At 64.5% G+C, this 19,259-nt stretch overlaps 2 protein-coding genes across 3 annotated transcripts in view; one reads left to right on the forward strand and one right to left on the reverse strand.

Moving 5' to 3' along the window:
• CHID1 (chitinase domain containing 1) overlaps positions 1-7,169 on the forward strand; it is a 46,845-nt gene extending 39,676 nt beyond the window's left edge. For both annotated transcript variants that reach the window (XM_044682318.1, XM_044682319.1), the window contains 3 exons: positions 5,368-5,448; positions 6,190-6,232; positions 6,677-7,169. In XM_044682318.1, coding sequence (XP_044538253.1) covers positions 5,368-5,448; positions 6,190-6,232; positions 6,677-6,775 — 223 coding nt within the window. In that variant the 3' untranslated portion in view covers positions 6,776-7,169. The remainder of the gene's footprint in view (positions 1-5,367; positions 5,449-6,189; positions 6,233-6,676) is intronic.
• A 5,029-nt stretch (positions 7,170-12,198) lies between these two features.
• TSPAN4 (tetraspanin 4) lies at positions 12,199-19,193 on the reverse strand. Its single transcript, XM_044680721.1, has 5 exons — positions 19,113-19,193; positions 14,690-14,791; positions 14,024-14,155; positions 13,716-13,799; positions 12,199-13,119 (listed from the first exon to the last, which is right to left on the reverse strand). Exons 1-5 carry the CDS (start codon positions 19,176-19,178, stop codon positions 13,051-13,053), a joined length of 453 nt encoding a protein of 150 aa, XP_044536656.1. The 5' UTR covers positions 19,179-19,193; the 3' UTR covers positions 12,199-13,050.
• Between the last annotated feature and the right edge of the window lie 66 nt (positions 19,194-19,259).

Here is a 19,259-nt window from a genome sequence, read left to right on the forward strand (position 1 = left end):
GGCCTCTCTCGTTTATCTCTTACTAAAAGCTTCATAAAAACCAGGCTGGGGTGGGCTGAAGGGCTGGACTCGCCCTCCCAGAAGGCCTATTGAGAAGCCAGAGGGCAGCCAGGAGGGTGAAGGGCCTCCACAAAGATGGCGGAAAGAGCAAGAAGCCTCGGAGGCAGCCTGTCATTCCCATGATGGCTCCTGGTTCTCCCAGGACTTGGGGGGATCCTGGGGAGGAAGAAGGAGGAGCCTACAGACCTTGGGGGGCCCCTAGAAGAACCCCCCACTCTGAATGGGGGATTCTGAACCCACTTGCATTTCCCAGATCTGCCATCTCCAGCCTTCATGCCTCTCCCCTGGGGTGTGTTCCGTGGACCATCCCACGGTTCCTCTGGGGTGTGCGGAGGGGAAGAGGAGGGACTCCAAAAGCATCTTAGCCCTTCGGACAGTGGGGCCCCCGTCTGCCTTTGCTTGTGTCCGCACGGCTCAGTGCCAGCCTGGCACACACTTTCCGAAATGCTTGTTGACTGACTGATATTTCTGGGGAGGGGGAGGACTCCGGTCCATCTCCCCCTCTTTACGGGGCCTCGCTCTCCTCTTTGCATGCGGGCTGTTCTTTGGCGCTTTGCCAGGGGCGTTTCTCCCGGCAGGCACCTCTGCCCACCTCTGCCCATCCTGGCGTATGGGCTGCCCTTTGCCGATCTTGGCGGCACCTCGGGCTTGTCTTTTCCTCTGGAAGCTGTGCCCAAGCTGGGGGCGGGCAGCCCTGCCCTCTGCCCCATCTTGAGTTCTACCTTCTCCAAAGGCCCCGACAGCCAAGGTGGGCTCCACACATGGCCCTGCCTTGGTTCCCACCAGCGGCTGCCATTGCGATGACCCGTGATGACCGCCGCCGCCCCGTCCACTCTGCACAAGTGGGAGGAGCCCTCAGGCCCCATCCTGGCGCGTCCACCCTGCGTCCCAAGTGCCCCTGATTGTCCAGGGGCTGAGGAGGCTTGGCCTAGCCGGGCCTGGGGCATTTCTAAACTGCTTTAAGGACTGCAGAGGACGGCGAACATCAATCCCATTTTACCCTCATATCCACCTGGGGAGGGCAAAAGGGAGTGGCTAATAGTTTCCCCATTTTACAAATAAAGAAACTGAGGTGGAGACACTTTGTTTAAGCCAGCCAGATGAGAGCTCCAAGGCTGGCACTCCTCCCCCGAGGGTCTGCTCCGGCCTCAGCCTATTGGCGAGCTCCCGGGCACTCAGGCTCCGAAAGAGGGGAGTGGCGCAAGCACAGTCTGTGAGCCACGTCCTTGCCTTGGGGAAAGGATGGGACGTGCAGCCCCTGGAAGCTAAGGGGTCTGGGAAGCGGCGCCCACCCTGAGAGTCCCCCCAGGAATCTCCTGGCAGGAATTCTTTTCCCTTGGGAAATGCCTGTCCCCACCCCTGGTGCTTAGAAAACCTTCACATGCAGGGTCAAGCTGGGCTCTGTTGGGGGGCTGGCGGGGGGCAGGCTCTAGAGCAGTGGAGTCTGGACAGGCCTTCCCCCAGCTCAGACCCAGCAGGCTTCCCTAAGTAGCAGTCAAGGTGCCCCCACCCTCACCCCCTCATGTCTGGGGGGGTCTGCCTGCCTCAGTTTCCCCCCCTACTCAGGAAACTCCAACCTCTGTCCTCGCTTCTCTTGGCCTTAAGTCAGGAAAGCCGCACTGGCTGCCCTCCCCAGAGGTGTCCTTGCCCTCTGCACCCCCAGGCCCTCGGGGAGCTCCGGGCACAAACGGGGGGCCAGCCCAGACTCCTCCTCTTCTGACATGTTCTGGAATCAGGTCCTCTTGCATCAACGAGAACGCGGCTTCCCCAGAGTCCACTTCATCGGGTGGCACGAGTGGACGTTGCGGCTGCCCATGAAGATCGCGGCACGCCAGAACTTTTGTCCTTCGGAGGATTAAAGGGCGGACCAGAGGCCAAAGTCCCAAGCGTGGTGGCCCTCCAGGCCGGGGGGAGGCGGCGGGGCCCCTGAAGCATCCAGGGAGGGAGCGCCATGGCCACACCTGCATCTCGGGGACGTGACTTGTCCGCTGGGGGAGGGCAAGGAGCCACTGGGGGCATTAGGGAAGAGCGGCATGCTTCTCTGCCAGGGGCACGAAGGCCCAGAGGTTTGAGCCAGGGCAGCTGGCTGGACAGTGGAGAGCTCGGGAGAAGGGGAGTGCGGAGGAGAGGCCTTGGGGGTCAGGACCGGGCCACGTGTCGGGTTCGAGATGCCCTTTAGGCTGGATCATGGGCACAGAGGTGGTGGTCGAGCCTGTGAGAGCCACTGAGCCCCCCAAGGAGGAGGGGGGGAGGCGAGGCTGAAAAGGGCCCAGGGCCCCTGGGGGGACTGGCGAAGGCTCCTGTCTGGGCTCTCTTCCCTGGCACCAGGGCCCTGCCAGGGCTCAGACTCCCTTGGGGAGGGGGGACGGGCCCCCACCACCCCCCAGAACTGTCCAGGCTGCCTCCTCCCCTCCCCTGAGATATGCCTCCTCTAGCCCAGCCCGAGCCGTGGCAGTCCCTCCTCTCAGAGGGCTCCGGCCGCCTGGCTTTGCTCAGGACTCAGGGCCACCCCGGCTCTGGAGCACCCAGCAGGCTTCTGCCCCAATGGCACCGGAAGCTCAGCCAGAGGTCCGTGGGCACCTGCGGCGATGGCATCATTCCGGGGGGACTTAAGCAGCTGGTTCGCCGAGTTCGGGGGTGAGCGCCAGCAGAGGTGCCATCCCTGCGCCTTCTGGCTTTCACAGGCCGGGCTTTCAAGAGACCCTCTGTGGACTCCGTAACTTCCTTTTGTCCCAGCCTCCCGGCACGGCCCTCTACATGCGTGCCAGCCAGGCACTGTGCCAAGGGGGCCTCAGGCCAGAGGGCACCGGCCTCTCCTCCTCTGTGATCCATCCCCTCCTCAGCCCAGCCTGGGGAAGAGCCCTCCCGAGGCCGTCCCTACTTGCTGGGAGCCCTGCAGGGCCCTGCGATGCCAGCGCGTCCAGCCAGGACTTCCTTCACACGGCCCCGGCCACGATCTCTTCGTGAGCTCCCCTAGCAGCGACTCCCATCGGGCTTGGGGGCCACTGAAGACCCCAGATCTTTTTCACTTCCCCCGGCCTGTGCCGGGACCCTGATGTCTGTGGCGCCGCGGGGAGCCTCGGCCGCACTCGTTTTGGCCCTCCTGGTCTGTCAGGGCACTGGGAAAGCCGCGAGACGTGGGCCGGCCTCCACACGCTTCTTGCTCCCCAGAGCCCACGATCTAGCGGGGAGAGAGCCGGGAGCCGGGCAGCTCCTTCCTCTCCCTCCCGGGTCTGGCTCGGGTGCCGTGGCCGATGGGGAGGAGGCCGGAGCGCCAGGCTTGCCCTTCTCGAGTCCCGGGGCAGCTCCAGGAGCTGAAGGCGCAGAGGCTCCAGGTAAGAGGGAGGGGGTGAGCTCCCCGGCAGGCCCGGCGGCCGCCCATTCAAAGGGAGGTTGGCCCACCCGCCCCGGCCAGCCTCGGAGCCTCGTTCCTGCCCGGCCCCCCCCTCTGCTCCCGGCGACGGCAGAAGCAGGACCAGCCGGAGCCAACCATTAGGCCCCCTTAAGCCGCTGCGGGGCTTTTAGACAGTCGGGCAGGAAGCCATCCCCGGCTTGTGCCCGGGCAGAGCCTGCCAAGGCCGGACCTGAGGAAGGCAGTGGAGAACTCGGGCCCCTGGGGGCCCCGGCCCTGCTCACTGAGCCTGGACCAGGGGGTTCGGGGGGTCTGGGAAGACGAGAACCCCAGAGGACGCCGCAGAGAGCCGCCGTCCCAGTGGCCACCGGCCTGTCCTCGGGGCTGGCTGGGGGTTTCTCTGGAGGGCTCCCAGGCGGAGGAGAGCGGGTCCTCCGCCTCCCGCTGCCTCCCCTTTGCCCCGCTTCTTGGGGCCTCTCTGTGGCACGCCTGGGCCCGAGCTCGGCCGCTGCGTAATCTGGGGGCCCTTCAGGGGTCCGGCCGGGAGGGAGAGCCTGCGAGAAGCGTCCAGCCGGCCCAGCCCGGAGAGAGGAGGTGCGATGAGCTGCGTGCGCCGGGCAGAGGCAGGGCTGGCACGAGCCACCCTGGCACCCGCCAAGATGGACCCAAAGAGCCTCCGAGCTGGGACATAGCCCAGAGGCCGGCTGAGCCCAACCTCAGGCAGGGACTGCTTCGGCCTCGGCGTCCTCCGCTGCGGACAAGGGGCGCCGTGCCCAGGGGCCCGCGGGAGCCGGGGGCGGCCGAGGCTTCTGGGGTTTGGGGGGCCCCGCACAGGCCCTCTGTGCCACCTGCGAGGAAGACGGGTGGCGCCTTTGCCCACTCGTGACTGACTGGGAGTGAGCAGGGGGAAGATTCGCTCCAGGAGCCGCGAGGGCTGCGTGGTGGGGGGCCAGGAGGGGCGCCAGGCCGGGCTCCGCCACGGACGCAGCTTCTTCCCCCGCCTCTTGCTGAAGCCTTTCCTAGGTGGGGGGCAGCCCAGTGAAGACCCCATTCAGAGCCCCTCCACAGGCAGCCCCGGGGCTCCCCCCCACCCCCCAGTCACTCGCAGGGAGGAAGGAGAATGGCGGGGGGGCCGTCCTGGCACCCCCCCGCCCCACCCGCCCGTCTGCGTCGTCTGTGGAACAGGCTTTGGGTGCTGCAGGGAAGCAGACAGCAGCCTGGAATTCGGGGTCCCCCCGGGCGGCCCCCAACATTAACGCCGGCAGCTCGGCTTCCCCCGCCATCTCGGGCCGCCACGTTTACTGGCGGTCCATGGGGGGTTCCCTGTTGGGGTGCCCCTGTGGGACTCCTCGGAAGGTCCCGGAAGCTGAGGGCCCCCCCGGCTCCTCTGCCAAACGCCTGACGTACTTCCTTCTCAAAGTGGCCGGCGTTCCGGGCCCAGCCGAGGCAAGCCTGCCTTCCCTTCTCCCGCTGGGGTCGGGCCCCCCACGGGGCTTCGGACACCTCCCGCCCCGGGTTCTCTCGTCCCCCAGGCCCGGGCGTCTCTGGCTGGGCACTCGGGCTCCGCGGCTCGGGCGCTCGCTTCTCTTTGCCCCGAGGGGCCCGGCGCAGGGGAGTCGGGCAGAGCCTCTGGCCTCTCCCTTCTCCCCAGCCGGGCGGCAGACTGAAGCGACGCAGGCCTGAGGCTCGCCCCCCGGGGGGCCTCTGCGGGTAGAAAGGGGCCCCCCAAGGTCCCTGAGCCCCGGAACGTTCCTGGGTGCCGAGACCCCGGGGCGGGCGCCTTCCCCTGCCTGCCCGCCTGCCTCAGGACAGCCCCACTGTGGGTGTCCCGCTGCCCCGGCCTGTTTTGGGGTGCAGGGCCGAGGGGGAAGCACGTCGGGTGGGCCCGTGCCCCGGACGGCTGCCCCTCGCACTCCCCGGCTCTGACGGCCCGGCGGGGTTTGTCGTTTCCTCAGGTACATCCGAGTCCTCAAAGACCACAAGCCCAGGATGGTGTGGCACCCCGAGGCCGCCGAGCACTACTTCGAGTACAAGAGGCGAGTCCTGGGCCAGCCCTGGCCTGGCGAGGGCCGAGGAGGGAGGGAGGCGGGCTGGAGGCTGCCGACACCTGAAAAGCAGGCCCCCCTTTTACCCCCAGCCCAGGGCAACCCCTCCGCCTGCCCATGCCCCCTGCCACCCCCACCTCTACCCTGCGGCCAAGGAGGAGGCTCAGCCCTTCCCTGGACGAGTCTTTGCCCTTAAAGATGCTCTTGGACCCCCACCCAAGTTGTCTCTTCTCCAGGAGGAATGTCCTGCTCCCCCCCCAGGGCCTTCCTCAAACTGGGGGCTTAGAGCTATGTCCGTCCCTGCAGATGGGATGCCCGGCACGGCTGAAGCATGCATGATCGGCTAACCAGAGGGGTCGGTGCCCCCTGGATGCCCGAGGCAGGCCTGGCCTGAGAGCCGCCACAGGGGAGCCGCACCGTCGCCCCCTCCCTGCCCAGCCGGGGTCCGTTCTGGAGAGGTGCAGGCTGCTGGCCGCCCCCCAGCCCCCAGGCCTCTTCTTCCACGGCTCGGGTGGCCGAGCAGAGGGGGCTTCCCCGGTGTGGCGCCCCGCCGGGCCTGAAGGAAGAGGGAATCGTGGGGGGTCCGCGTGGAGGATGGGGAGCCAGGAGGCTCGCTCCGGATTCAGGTCCTGCCTCTGGCTCCTGGCCGGGCGCCCCAGCGCTGAGCCTCAAAGGGGAGGTTGGGACGTCTCAGCCCAGCTCACCCCCCTCCTCCCACATTGTGTCTTTCAGAAGCAAAAGCAAAAAGCATTTCATCTTCTTCCCGACCCTCAAGGTAGGTTGGTTTGTGCATCTCGGGGGGCTGGGGAGGGTCGGGGCTCGCCCCGGAACCCCGGCAGAGGGGGCAGCTTTCGAGAGCCGTCCTTGGCCCCCCTTCAGCCCTGCGGGGACTGTGGCTGGCTATGCCACTAGGGAGGAGGCCTGGGGGCTGCTGGCGGGGCCCCTGGTGACCCCGAGGCTCGCAGATTTGGGGGAGACGTCTCCCAGGGCCAGCGGGCCCTCCCCCCCTCCGTTCAGGGCGAGGGAGAGGAGGCTGAAACAAGAGGGAGCCTCCGCCGTGCCTCCCCGCGGAGCCCCAGACGGCAGCAGGCCCGCCAGAAGCTCCCACCCGCAGCGGCCTGGGCTCCCGGCATTGGGCAGGAAGGCCGCCGGGTGGGCTGAGCGTGCCATCCGGGAGGAGGGGCGCCCCCACTGACCGGGCCTGCTCCCTGCCCCTTAGTCCATTCAGCTGCGGCTGGACCTCGCCAAGGAGCTGGGCACCGGCATCGCCATCTGGGAGCTGGGACAAGGCCTGGACTACTTCTACGACCTGCTCTGAGTGCGGGCGGCCGCGCGCCCGCCTTCGCCCTCCACAAACTGAGCCTCTTTTTGAAGAATCGGACTTTTGTACGCCTCGGGGTGCCGGGAGAGTCTCTGGAATACACGTCGGTGGTTCTTTCCTGTGCGGAGCTCGCCCTGGTGTCTGCCTGGGGGCCGCGCGGGGCGCAGAGGGAGAGCGGGAGGAGCCTGCCCGAAGCGGGGGGCTCTTCTGGGCCCGGCCCCGGGGAAAGCGGGGAAGAGCCTCGGGGGGACGCCGGGGCCCACGAGGCTGCGCCCTCCCACACACGGGCACGGCTCGGCGCCTGCCCCGGACCACCCGGAGGAGCTCAGCGCAGTGACAGGTGGACCGAGCGGGCCCTCGCCCGCCGCTCATTAAAGCCCTCTCGATTTCCCGTGCCAGCCTGCTCCTGGCATCTCTCGGCTATCCAGCGGCCTTCGCGGCCGGTTCTCGCCCTGGGAGCCCCGGCGTCCTGCTTCGGGCCTGGGCACAGGTTGTGCCTCCTTTCCCCTGCCCCATGCCCGACACAGGAAGGATGCTTCCTGGCTTCTCTGCTGCCCGCCAGCGGGCTCCCCCCGCCAGGTCCTTCGTGCTCCTGAGCTCGGGCCTCCCCCGCCGTGGCGCAGGCTGGGATTGGGCAGCAGCTCCCACACGTGGGGTGCCCAGAGGGCAATCCCAGGCCCTGGGGGAGCCCTTGAGGGTCTTTGTGGGACGGTGGGGGGCCCTGGTGGGGCCGGAGGACGTCTGAGGCCCCTGCCAGCTGGGCCACCCTGTCTGGCTGTGCGTGAGCGTGCCCGCTGCTCTGCCCGGGAGTTGGTACAGGTGGGGCCCGGGGGGCCAGGCCAGAAGCCGCAGAGCTGCCGGACGGAGACGGCTCTCGGGTGGGCACGGGCCCAGGCTGGCTGCCGCATCCCCTCGGCCCTCCCGGGCAGCGTTTCTGCCTGGGGACGGGAGGGGGACGGAACAGAGCAGCTGCCCGTGTCCCCCCGAGAAGATGCTTTCTGCGGCTGTGACAGACGGGTGGCCCGAGGGCTTGGCACCAGCCCTGAACGCCACAGAGCTAAAAGCAGGAGCCCAGTGGCTGCCCGGAGGAGGGGCCAAGATTCCGGACAAAACGTGGGCCCGGGCCCCCTGGCAACGGGGACGGGAGGCCTCTCTCCGCCGTCCTCCAGCATCCCTGGCCTGGGCGCTGCAGACCCTGGGCTCAGAGCGCCTCTCCGGGGGCATCTGCCCTGCCCCCTGGTCCCTGCAGTCCCACAGTCCTTCCCCCCACGTCTGCCCTCTGGCCCAGGATGGACACTGCCCGTCAGTGACCTGGGCGCAGCCATCCATTCGCTCCAGAGGTCCCAGAGTGTCTGGGACGTCTGTTGGCCCCCTCCTGGCTGCAGGGTCCCTCTGGCCCCGTCTCCCCAACCTTTGCCTTCTTGGCCCTCCTGGCAGCGCCCTCCCCTGCCCTGGCTTCCTCCCACACAGGCGACTCCCCTGAAGACAAGCTGCGTCTGGGTGTCGGGAAGGCCACCTTTGGGGGGGCGGCCAGGCAGCCCTCGTGTCCCCGTCCTGGCCGCGTCTCCTGGAGGGCCGCCCTCGGCTTGGGGCCCACTTTAGGAAGCTCCTTGATGGTCTGGAGAGTGTCCACAGGAGGGGGTGAAAGCGGGAAGGGCCGCGAGGTGGACGGGGAGGCTCGCCCTGTTCTCCAGGGGCTCCCACCCCACAGGGAGCCCCTGAGCCGAGGTCACGGGGTCACAGGCCCCCCCGGCCCCCCTCCGTCTTCCTGCAGAGCCCATTAAGGGAAGCGGAGGCGGCCGCCAGCTGCTGTGACTTCTCTTCCGGGATGCTCCTGGGGAACTGAGGAGGAGGCTGCCTTCCTCATCTGAGGAGGGATCATGGCCGGCAGCCTGGGGGGCTCCTTGGGGGGTCCCTAGAAGGGCTCAGCACCACGTGAGGCAGCACTGCCCCACGGCCACCCGCCTCCTTCAAAGCCAAGGGCAGGCACGTGCCCTCTGGGAACTCCGAGGCGGCTGCGTGGCCTCCCTCCTGGCTCCCAGCTGGGCCGTCCCCCCTTTCCCTTTCTTGGCCCCAAGAGCCAGCGGCCTGAGGATCGTACAAGGGGCAGCCCTGGGCCCGGAGAGCCGCCCGTGCCAGCTGGAAGGGCAGGGGTGGCGTGAGCAGAAGAGATTCCTGCCCTCCTCACCCCGAGACTGATTCCACGGGCTGCCCTCATACACCGCCCCCCCCGGGGAGGCCTGGAGAAACCGAGGGTCCCCCAGCCAGCTGGAGCCAGCCTCAGGCCTAGAGCCCGGCCTCTGGCCTTCTGGCTGGGCCCACGACCCAATGGCCAGGGTCTTCCCCCGCCCCCCTGTTCCTTATGGTTGGCCTGAATATTCAATAGGTAGCTGCCAGGAATTTAATTCATTAATTCCAAATGATTTCTTTAGCAATTTGTTTATGAAATAGGGAAAGAGTGAAAGTAGAGAAATGAGAAGAGGGCAGAGTAAGAGAACCAGCTTAACGAGCCAGGCTGTGCGCTCAAGGCCTGGCCTACTCGGCAGGGCTCCAGGAGCCCCAGCCGGAGGATTTCAGCCACGAGGCCTCCTCCCAGGCCAGAGGCCCCTCTGGAGGCAGCCAAGGAAGGGAGTCAGCCCTTTCACTCACCTGCGTGGTAGTTCTAAGGAGAAATATAGAGCAGTCCAAGGTCCTCAGCTGGAGGTCCTCCAGGGTCCAGTTCAAGGACAAAAGACCCTTTTCACAGGAAGTTCTTGCAATTTATGAAGACCTTCCCTTCATCACTTCCTGTGCCTTCCTCCCACTTTACGTGGCCCAATTACAGTTAAAGCTTTGCTTAGGACCGCCCAGGGGGCAGTCAGTTAATTCTGATTCATCACCCACTATTGCACACGTGGGTCAGACCTCTCCCCACTTGTGTAAGTGGGGTGTGTACACTTTTTGTGGTTAAATCTAAAAATGGGCAGGGGAGAATTAATCCCATCTTTGCATTCTTGGAAGTCCCATGAGGGGTTGAGACCAGAGCGGGGTGCCCCGTCTCCATGCCCAGCACCCCCAAAGGAAGAGCTCAGAGCCAAGTGGCCCACATGGGATGATCACTGGGGGACAGACAGGGCTCCCCGTGTTCCCACCCCAGCCACGAACCTGAGGCCAGCTCTCCCTGAGCCCCCTGCCCCAACGCTGCTCCGGCTTCTGCTTGGCACTTCCTCTGTGGGTTTTCCCACAGGGGAAGGGCCTGAGGGTACAGCCTACCCTGGTACCTGCCAGCCTGCTCTCACAGACTGTCCATGAGAGTTGGCATGGGAAGTGGGCACCATCTCCCTGGTGCTTTCCAGGATGCCTGTGGGCTGGGCTAGACCAAGGAGGAGTCCGCATTCCACTGCCCTGGGCACCCTCTATGGCTGGCATCTCAGGGCACCAGACAAGACTGAGAAGTCTGAGGGTCTCTGCTTGCACCAAACCAGGCTTCCAAGCTGGGGGAGAATTCCAGTCTCCTCTTTCTGCTGCAGTGTCACCACAGAGAGGGATGGCAGGCGTGCCCGGCAGCCCCCGCTCGCTGGGGTGGCCCCCTGCCATCTTCTGGGGCTCAATGCCCTCGTCTCCAGGTACCCTTTGGGCTCCAACTAGGCGATGCCCACCACATGGGTGCCCTCAGGATGGGGTCCAGGTGGTTGGCAGGGGACCCTCTCGGGCAGACTAAAGGGAGACGGCCAAGGGGCCCTGGCGGGTCTCCTAAAGGGCTGCCTAGGCAGGAGGGCAGGAGATTAGGAACAACACGAGGGACACAACAGCGAAATCTTCCTAAAGAGCCCAGCCCAGAACACCTCATGGGAGAGCAACAGGAAAATCCAGGCCAGGGTGGCCCTGGTCCCCCTGGGCAGACCCTGCGGACCCCCGGGGCTCCTGAAGGGGGGCATCTCCGGGGGGGGAGTCCTGGGGGCCAAGCTGAGGGACGGGGTGGGGGCAGGCCCAGGGAGCCAAGGAGCCAAGTCCTGCCCCTTTGGGCACTTCGGCAAAGAAGATTGGCAGGATATACGGGGGGGGCAAGCCTGTGTTGGGGGGGGGAAAGATCCCGGGGTGCCATACTTGTGTCCACAAGCTCCCTTCTGGGAGGGGGACAGGGGGCACCTCACTTTATTTCCAGGGTTTGGGTCCAAGGGGCAACAGGGGCTTCTCTCTGCTCTTGTTGGGTGGACTTTTTTTTTTTTTTAAACCTTTAACTTCTGTGTATTGGCTCCAAGGCAGAAGAGTGGTGAGGGTGGGCCATGGGGGTCAAGTGACTTGCGCAGGGTCACACGGCTGGGAAGTGTCTGAGGCCGGGTTTGAACCCAGGACCTCCCGTCTCTAGGCCTGACTCTCCATCCACTGAGCTACCCAGCTGCCCGGACTCTTAATGGGCTAACCTCACCCCCTCGGCTGCCAGAGTGACCACTCGAAGAGTGCCAGGCGTGCCAACAACCAGCTGGATCCTTGGGAGCCACTGGTTCTAACCTGCACCACCAGCTCCCAGCCACCCCCTATCCCGAGGGGTGCGTGCCCAGCCTGGGCCGGAGAGAGAGCTCCTCCCTCCCTTGCTCAGGCCAGTGTCCGTCCCTGCCCTGGGCTGGGGCCCCAGGACGGCCCTCCTCCTTGCCTGGTCCTGGCCAGGGAAAGCCCCTTCCTGCGGGAGGAGGGTGAGGGTGCCCGGCAGGACCCAGCCCCGGGTCACCATGTAGCCTCGCGGTTTCTTTCACGCCCGCTTCCGTCCCTGGGAGAGTCCTGGGGGTCTCGGGTTGGCAGAGGAGGCTGCTTGTTGGGGACCAGGAGCTGGCAAGTGGGCAAGAAGGTTCGGGGACTGTGGATGGGCTCATGGAGAGGCTCTCGCCTGGCCCTTCTAGCCGGGCCCAAGGCTACCCCGTGGAGGCCACGTGGCCATCCAGGCCCCGGATCCTGCCCCTGCCCCTCGCTTGCTCTTGCCCTCTGCTGACCTCCGTTTTCCCAGATTACGAGGAGGGCTTCGAGTTCGGTGCTGTCTCTGGCCCCGGCCCGCCCGGCCCGCCGCTGCTTCTGGGCTTCCGAGGAAGGAAGGTGAGGGACGGGGAAGAGGCCCAGCCTCCAGGCTCCTGACTGCCTGCTCCTCCTCAGCTCTGGCCAGAGGAGCCTCTGGGCCCCGGGCCGGCACCATTCCTGTCCACTGACCTACACCCGGCTCAGAGGAGGGAGGCTGGGCGCCCCGTGGGATCCAGTGGGAGCCCCGGGCCGGGCCGGACCTGGCCCACGTGTGACGGAGCTTGGCCGGAGGAAGGCGATACTGTTATTCTCCCAAGTCGCCCCTCCGAAGGGAGACTAGGAGCCCGACCGGGGACTCCGTCCTGTGCGCGCCTGGCCCTGGTAGGCCAGCAGACAGACAGGAGGACAGACGGACAGGCAGACCAGAGGGCTGCTGGGCACTCACAACAGTTTACTGGAGTCAGGACAAATCTGCAAACACAAAAGTGGCTTCAGGGGCCGCAGTGGGAGAGGAGTCTCCTCGAGGGCCACCTCCGGCCTGGAGTCTGGCCTGGAATGTTCAATAGGAAGAGCCAGCGGCTCCCGCCGGGGCGCGCCAGCCTGCTGGGCCGGGGAGCAGGAGGCCCCCCAAGGCGACGATGGACGGCCAGGCGAGGGGACGCTGACCTCCCTCTGGGCCGACAGGGCTGCCCGTCCTGTCCCAATGGTCCCAGATAATGCAACTGGGCCTCGGAGAGGAGATGCCTCCTAGGCTGGGCTCTGGGGGCACGCAGCAGCCCGCTGGGGCTCGGTGCACGGGAGACTCCCGCTGCCCCCAAGGTGATGATGGGCGGCCAGGGAAGGGACGCCGACCTTCCTCCGAGCAGATGGGGCCCCCTGGCCCCACGTAACTTGGACAAGATTGTTTTGAAGGGAAGGAGATGCCTCCTAGGCTGGGCTCTGGAGGCTGGGGGGCTGCCACCCCCTGGCCAAGCAAGAGGAAGGGACAAGCTGAGCCCCGGTGCCCGCTGTACCAGGCCCCAAGCCATTCCCGGGGCAAACTAGCAGACAAGATGACAGAATGGAGCTTTGGGTCGGTCTGCCACGGCTCCAACGGCCTCCCAGGGGCCCCCCTGGGGCTCCCATCTTCAGCCTTCTCCCTCCTCTTTGTTCTCGGGCTTGAGGGCCTCTGGGGCACACCAGGAGGAAGCCGTTTACAAGGGGAACTAAGTGGGGTGAATGAACATGAAGGGAAGGTTCCCGTGTCCTTTGGGGGAGAAGCAGGGTTGGGTGGCCAGCTGGCTCTACGCACAGTAGGTCTCCGCTTTGGCCACCTGGCAATACATGGTCATGGCGAAGGTGAGGCCGAGGATCTACGGAAACAGAGAAGAGGTGGACGGGGGTGGGGGTGAGCTCGCTTCCTCAGGGCTCCCCAGGCTGGCCTCCCCCCGCCCCCCCCCGTGCTGGGCACCTTTCCTCTTTTTGGGGGGCTCGGCAGTATGTGGCCCGGACGAGCCCCGAATAAATGGTTGACTATTGACTTCCAGGGAGCCCCACCCCATCTCCTTCCTAACGGTGGCACCCAAGAACCCAGGAGGGAGCCCCCACAGAATCTGAGCATGTCCCTGGACGACCCTGGCAAGTTCTGCTCCCTTTCGTGGATCCAGTTTCCCCCCCATAATGTCAGCTTAGGGTTGCTCTCAGGGAACCTCTTATCGGGCTGCCTTGGGGTCGGGGTTCCTCTGCCCCCACCCTCTCCTGGGAGAGCCCTGGGCACTGAAGAAGCTGGGCGTGAGCGGGGGAAGCCAAATGAGTCCTGACACCCCCTTCCCCCACTCTCTGGGTGCCGAGGCCCAGGAGGAGCCTGGGAGGGGGAGGGGGTGCTCAGTCATCAGGGCCTGGGCCCCCCCCCGTGCCACGCTGCCAGCAATGCCCGGCCCCGAGCCCGGGGGCTGCCTTAGCGACCCACCTGGACCAGCGCCGTGCACAGCCCGAAGATGCCCACGGCCAGGAGGTTCTCCTGAAGCCAGATCTTCACTGTCTCATAGCAGGGCTGGGAGGAGAGCAGAGACCCGTCAGAAGCCCCCAGAAGCCCCTCGATGCCCACGTCCTGCCCTGACCACCTGCACCCGCGGGCCAAACTCTTCCGATCCAGCGCCCAGGACCCTCCCCCCCCCCGGGCCTCTGCCTCCAGGGAGTCTGCGGGATTGACCTGCGGCCCTTAGCCTGAATGCTTGTGGGCACAAAGTGGGGGGCCCCGGAGGCGCCCTGACTCACCGCCTTCCACCAGGTGCCGGGCGAGTGGAGGCCGCAGCTGTCGCTGAACTCCAGGCAGCAGGAGTCGGGCACCCGCGTGCCGTTGTAGACCTCGAACCAGTCCGTGTAGTTGGAGACCCCGCAGCACCGGAACTGGGGGAGCAGGGGGGGCCCTCAGCCCTCCGGTCCAGGCAGCGCCTCCCCCTCCCAGCCCCCCCCAAGGCCACAGGCCACAGAGGACCCAGAGGAGAGCCCAGAACAGCCCAACAAAAGCACTGCGGCAGAGTCGGCGGGAGGGGGCAGCTGGGGGGCTCTCAGGACAGAGAGCCGGGAGGTCCTGGGTCCCAATCTGACCTCACAGCCTTCCCAGCTGGGTGACCCTGGATAAGTCACTTCACCCCCACCGCCTGGCCCTGATCACTCTTCTGCCCCCAAACCAGCACTCAAGTGGCACGAAAGCTTTATAAAATGAGCTAAAAGGTAAAACATGAAGAGAAACGGGCGCCCCGAGGCCCCCCACCCCGAGGAGGCACGGATGGCAGCAGGGGGTCCGAGGGGGGAGTATCTCAGGCAGGATTGGAATGCGAGACTTCGGAGGCTGCCCCCCAGTTTGTTGGAGCCGCCACTGCAGACTCAGGGGCCCGGAGCCCCATTGGGAGCCGGCGGGGGGCCGGGGGGGGCACTTACGTCCGTCTGAATGATGCTCCAGGCGTTGGTGAGGCCGATGTTCCCCTCCGTGCCGTACAAGTGCAGCCCCTTCTTCAGGTCGCGCTGGGCGTACGTGTCAATCTGCAGAGGAGCCCGAGGGGACGTCCCAGGATCCCCAGGGAGACGCCCCCGTTAGACAGGTGGGGGAGGGGGAGCAAGGGAGGAAGGAAGGAGGGGGGAGGGGAGACCTAGCTCCACATCACGCCCAGACTGAGGCAGGCCCCAGTTAGGGGAGTCCCCAGGAGGTCCTGCCAGCCCAGGAGAGGCAGGGGATACGGAGGCACAGGAGGGCCCCCCCAGGCTCTTTCCAGCTCTATTGGGGCCGAGGCCAAGCACACAGCCACTTCGTGGGAGCCGGCAGGCTCTGGGCATAGCGGGGAGGGAGGGGCGCCGCCCCCAGGTTGGACCCGAGAAGGAGCCGAGCCTTGGCCGGATGCTCCCACCCCCAGACAGCCTCGAAGGCCAAGACCTCTGCAGCACGCCAGGTGGCGCCCCCCTCGCCGGGGCGCTCTGTGCCAATGGGCACCAACACTTGTTTCCCTTTGATCAAGTAGAGCTCAGAACTTTGTCCAAGGGGCACCGGACAGAATGGTTCCGTGCCCCTGGAGCGAGATGCCCAAGAACCACGGGCATCCGTCACCCCAAGGAACCCGCCTGTGCCTGTGACAGAGGGCCGTGAGGGGAGCCAGGGACCACTGGCACCTCCAGACGCCTGAGAGCAGGGGAGACCGAGGCTCTGGTGCCAGGCCGGGGGTGCCCATGTCCGATGGGGCAGCCTCTGGGGCGGGACAGAACACTAGTCCCCTGAGGCAGAGGCCTGGTGGCACACACTGGTTTCTGCTCTGAGGGAGGTGCCCCTGGCCAGGCCTCCAGGACTCTCATGCTAGGGGCAGACACACCCAGCGGGGGCACCGGGGCCTCTGCCTGCCCATGTGCGCCAGCAGAGCTCCCCGGTTCTTCTGTAGCCCCTGAGCAGGCTGGCATCCCCTTCCCATCCCCTCCCAGGCTGGCTGGGCCTCTTTGGGCAGGCTGCTACCAGGTGCCTCTGCTGTGGGGATGCCCCCTGCTCAGGCCCGCTGCTGCCTTCCCTTGTGGCTCCCCAGCCCATGCCTAACAGCAGAGGGCCCAGGGGAGCGGAGTGGGCTGTAGGGGAAGGACAAGGGCAGTACAGGCCACAAGACTGGCCTAGCAGCTGGTCTTCACTCCCCTGACCAAGAGGATCAGGCAAGGAGAGAAACACGGGAAATCCCTGAGCTCAGTCTGGCCCTGCTCTAGACTTTGTGACCGTGGGCAAGGCCCTTCTCTCTGAGCCTCAGTTTGCTCCTCTGCAGAATGGGGAGAAGGGTGGATAAAACAGCCTCTAAGGTCCAGCCCACCATCCTAACTGGGCCTAGAGAAGATCAGCCTCTTCTCTGCCTGTGTCCCAGAATGAGGGGTAGCCAGCATGGTAGTGAGGGCTGAGAAGGGGACAAAGGTGGCTGTTGGTAGCTGCAGAGTAGAAAAACCTTCCTGGTGCTAAAAGCTACCCCAGAGCGGAGGGGGATGAAGGCTATGCCCCCCATGCTTAGCCCTTCTGGCTACCCAGGGACAACACTTAGAAAAGGGGCTCCCAATCCCCGGCCCAGCTCCGGACCCAAACCAAGAAGCGGTGACTCCTTCCCCAGGGCAGCTCTAGAGTCCCTCTGCTCCAGGCTCCATACCCTGTCATGGGCATTGGCACAAGGCAGGCAAACGATGGTGTGGGCACCAGTGAGGGTGAGGCCCAGAAACACCTGGGGTCCCCTGAGACCAAGAAACTCTCTTTAGAGAGAGCGCCTCTGTCCTTGGGCCCTAAGAATGCGGTGACATCATCTTCTGCATCTGTAAAATGAGGACCTTTTTCTGCTTCCTCCAAATGCCAGATTTTTTATTCTGCTCTGGTCTTTCCATTAGGAGTGCTTGGGAGTCCTCTCTTTCTCCCCATAGGTTGGACTCGGGTCTGGTGGGCAGAACATTCTTGGCTGTAAGTGCACATCTACTGCCTTCAGTGTCGCTTTCCAAGCTCTTCACTTCTTCATGTGGCAGCTGCCAAATCTTGTGGGATCCTACCTGGGGCTCCAGGACATGGGAATTGTTTCTTTCTGGCTTCCTGCAGGATTTTCTCCTTGTCCCAGGAGGTTTCTTTTGGGGGATGCCTAGTGGCTTTTTTTTTAACTCTTCCCTTCCATGTTGGAATCAATACTGTGTATTGGTTCAAAGGCAGAAGAGTGGTCAGGGCTAGGCAATGGGGGTCAAGTGACTTGCCCAGTGTCACACAGCTAGGAAGTGTCTAAGGCCAGATTTGAACCCAGGACCTTCCATCTCTTGGCCTGGCTCTCTCTCCACTGAGCCACCCAGCTGCCCCCCCCCAGTGGCTTTTTAAACCCTTATTTTTTGTCTTTGTATTGATTCTAAGACCAAAGAGTGGCAAGGGGCTAGGCAACTGGGGCTAAGTGACTTCTCAAGGGTCATACAGCTAGGAGTGGTGGATTCTTTCCGTTTTTACTTTGCTCCCTGGTTCTAAGAGATCTGCCCCATTTTCTGTTAAAATTTCTTGAAATGCAGTGCCCACGCTCTCTTTTTTTTGGTCATGGCTTTCAGGTAGTTCAATGATTCCTAAATTATCTCTCCTCTGTCTGTTTTCCAGGTCAGTTGTTTTTCCTATAAGATATTTCACACTTATTTTTTCAGACCTTCACCCTTATTTTATTGCTTCTTGATGTCTCATGTAGTCATTAGCTTACTCCTGGCCAATTCTAATGATCAATAAGTTTTCTTAGAGAGCTTTTGCATCTCTTTTTCCAAGCTGTTCGTCCTCTTTTCATATCTGTCCTCCCCAGCTATCTTTTGGTTTTTCAATTTTTGTTCTCTGCCCTTTTAAAGCTCTCTTCCTTTTGTTCTTCCTGGATTTCTTGGTGGGCTTCCATCCAGTTGGCCTTTTTCTTTGAGGCTTTGCTTATCCCTGGGTTGGAGTCCTCTTTTTCTGGGTATGTGGCTTAAGTGTCCCCGTCACTTCAGCCGCTCTTTAAGGCAGGGCTCCTTCTCGATGGCCCAGCCTTTGAGCCCCTTCCAGACACCAGACCTGGCATTAGCGCTAGGGCTACGACCTCTCTAGCCCTGCTCCCCTAAGGCTTACAAAAGCTCCTCATTAGCCCATTTTGCAGGTGAGGAGAGCAAGCCTCCGAGAAAGCTGGGGCTCAAACATAGGTCTTCCTAAACAGCGCTTCCTACCTTCCCAGCTTTCCTCCCCCTTGCTCGGCCCCCCACTCTCACTATCCTTTGGGATCCAGGGCCCAGCCTCCTGGCTGCTCCTTGGGCATTTCCCTTGGCATCTCTCCTCTCTGCCTCCTGGCCTCCTTCCCTAACCCCACTTTCTACAGGAAGCCTCTTCTGACCGCCCCCCCCCCTTAACTGCAGCACTCATTAATAACGACAAGAGCAGGTGACAGGCTCGGCCCGTCCTGTCCGGAGCTTGTTGACTGCTTGTTCTTCCAGCCCGGGAGCTCTGAAGGCAGGGCCTCGCTTTGACCTTCATTAGCCCTTGGCACGGGGTGAGGGGCAGGTGGGGGAGATGCTCAGGCATGACACCAAGCGCAGCTCTGCCCAGCCCACGGTCATCTCGGGCTCTGGGGCGCCCCAGGCCCTGGCAGGCCCTTTCCTTGGCTGCTCTGTCCTCACTGATGAGGAGGCCCAGCCAGGCTCACTGGCTTTGGCTGTTCCTCCCAGCTGAGATTCAGTGACCCTATGAACAGGCTTAGTCATACGGCCCACCCCCACTTCTGGGCCTCAGTTTTTTCACCTGTAAAATGGGGGAGAAGCTGGGCAGTACAGTGGGTGGTGCCCTCCTCTTCCTCTGTTCAGATTTGCCCTCAGACATTTACTGATGGGGGCCTCTGAGCAGGTTGCTTAGAACCCCACTTGCCTCCACTTCCCCATCTGTCAGAGGAGCTGGAGGAGAAAATGGTGAACCACCCCAGTGTCCGTGCCACGCCCGAAGATGGCTGAAGCGCCGCCACCTGCGGGAGGAGGCCGTGGAGCCGTCTCTGGGCAGGGGGGAGGGGACGGATGCTCCTGGAAGCCTGGGGGACGTCTGGACGGGCCGAGCCTCGTCCCATAGAGCCTCGCTTCCCTGTGCATGGCCCGTCGTCCCCCGTGATGGAGAAGATGATCCGCTTAATGGCGACCCTCCCGCCCGCCCGGCCTGGTCAGAACCACCCGGGGGGGGGAGGGGGGCCAAACCACCGACAGGTCTGGCAGGCACTGCAGGGGGCGCCCGCCATTTCTGAGGCTTCCGGAGGCGCCGGTGAGGACCGCTGAGCACCTCCGGCGGCAGAGCCTCCCCGAGCCGGCCTCCCCCTCGTCCCGGGCCGGGCCGGCCGCTCACCTGGTCCGTGTAGACGAAGAAGAGGACGGCCACGACGAGCTCCAGCAGGAACACGGTCAGCAGCATGACGAAGAACTGTGGAGAGGCGGGCGGCCGTCAGGCTGGGGCGCGGCGCGCGGGCGCCCCCGCCATGCCCGCTGCCGTGCC

Source organism: Gracilinanus agilis, chromosome 6 (genome assembly GCF_016433145.1).
Source record: "Gracilinanus agilis isolate LMUSP501 chromosome 6, AgileGrace, whole genome shotgun sequence".
In the NCBI taxonomy this organism is placed as follows: domain Eukaryota; kingdom Metazoa; phylum Chordata; class Mammalia; order Didelphimorphia; family Didelphidae; genus Gracilinanus; species Gracilinanus agilis.

Coding starts and splice junctions, on each gene's coding strand:
- TSPAN4 (XM_044680721.1), bottom strand. CDS start 19,178: ATGCTGCTGACCGTGTTCCTGCTGGAGCTCGTCGTGGCCGTCCTCTTC. Junction 14,156..14,689: donor GGAGCATCATTCAGACGGAC/GTAAGTGCCCCC, acceptor CTGCTCCCCCAG/TTCCGGTGCTGCGGGGTCTC. Junction 13,800..14,023: donor CCGGCACCTGGTGGAAGGCG/GTGAGTCAGGGC, acceptor CTCTCCTCCCAG/CCCTGCTATGAGACAGTGAA.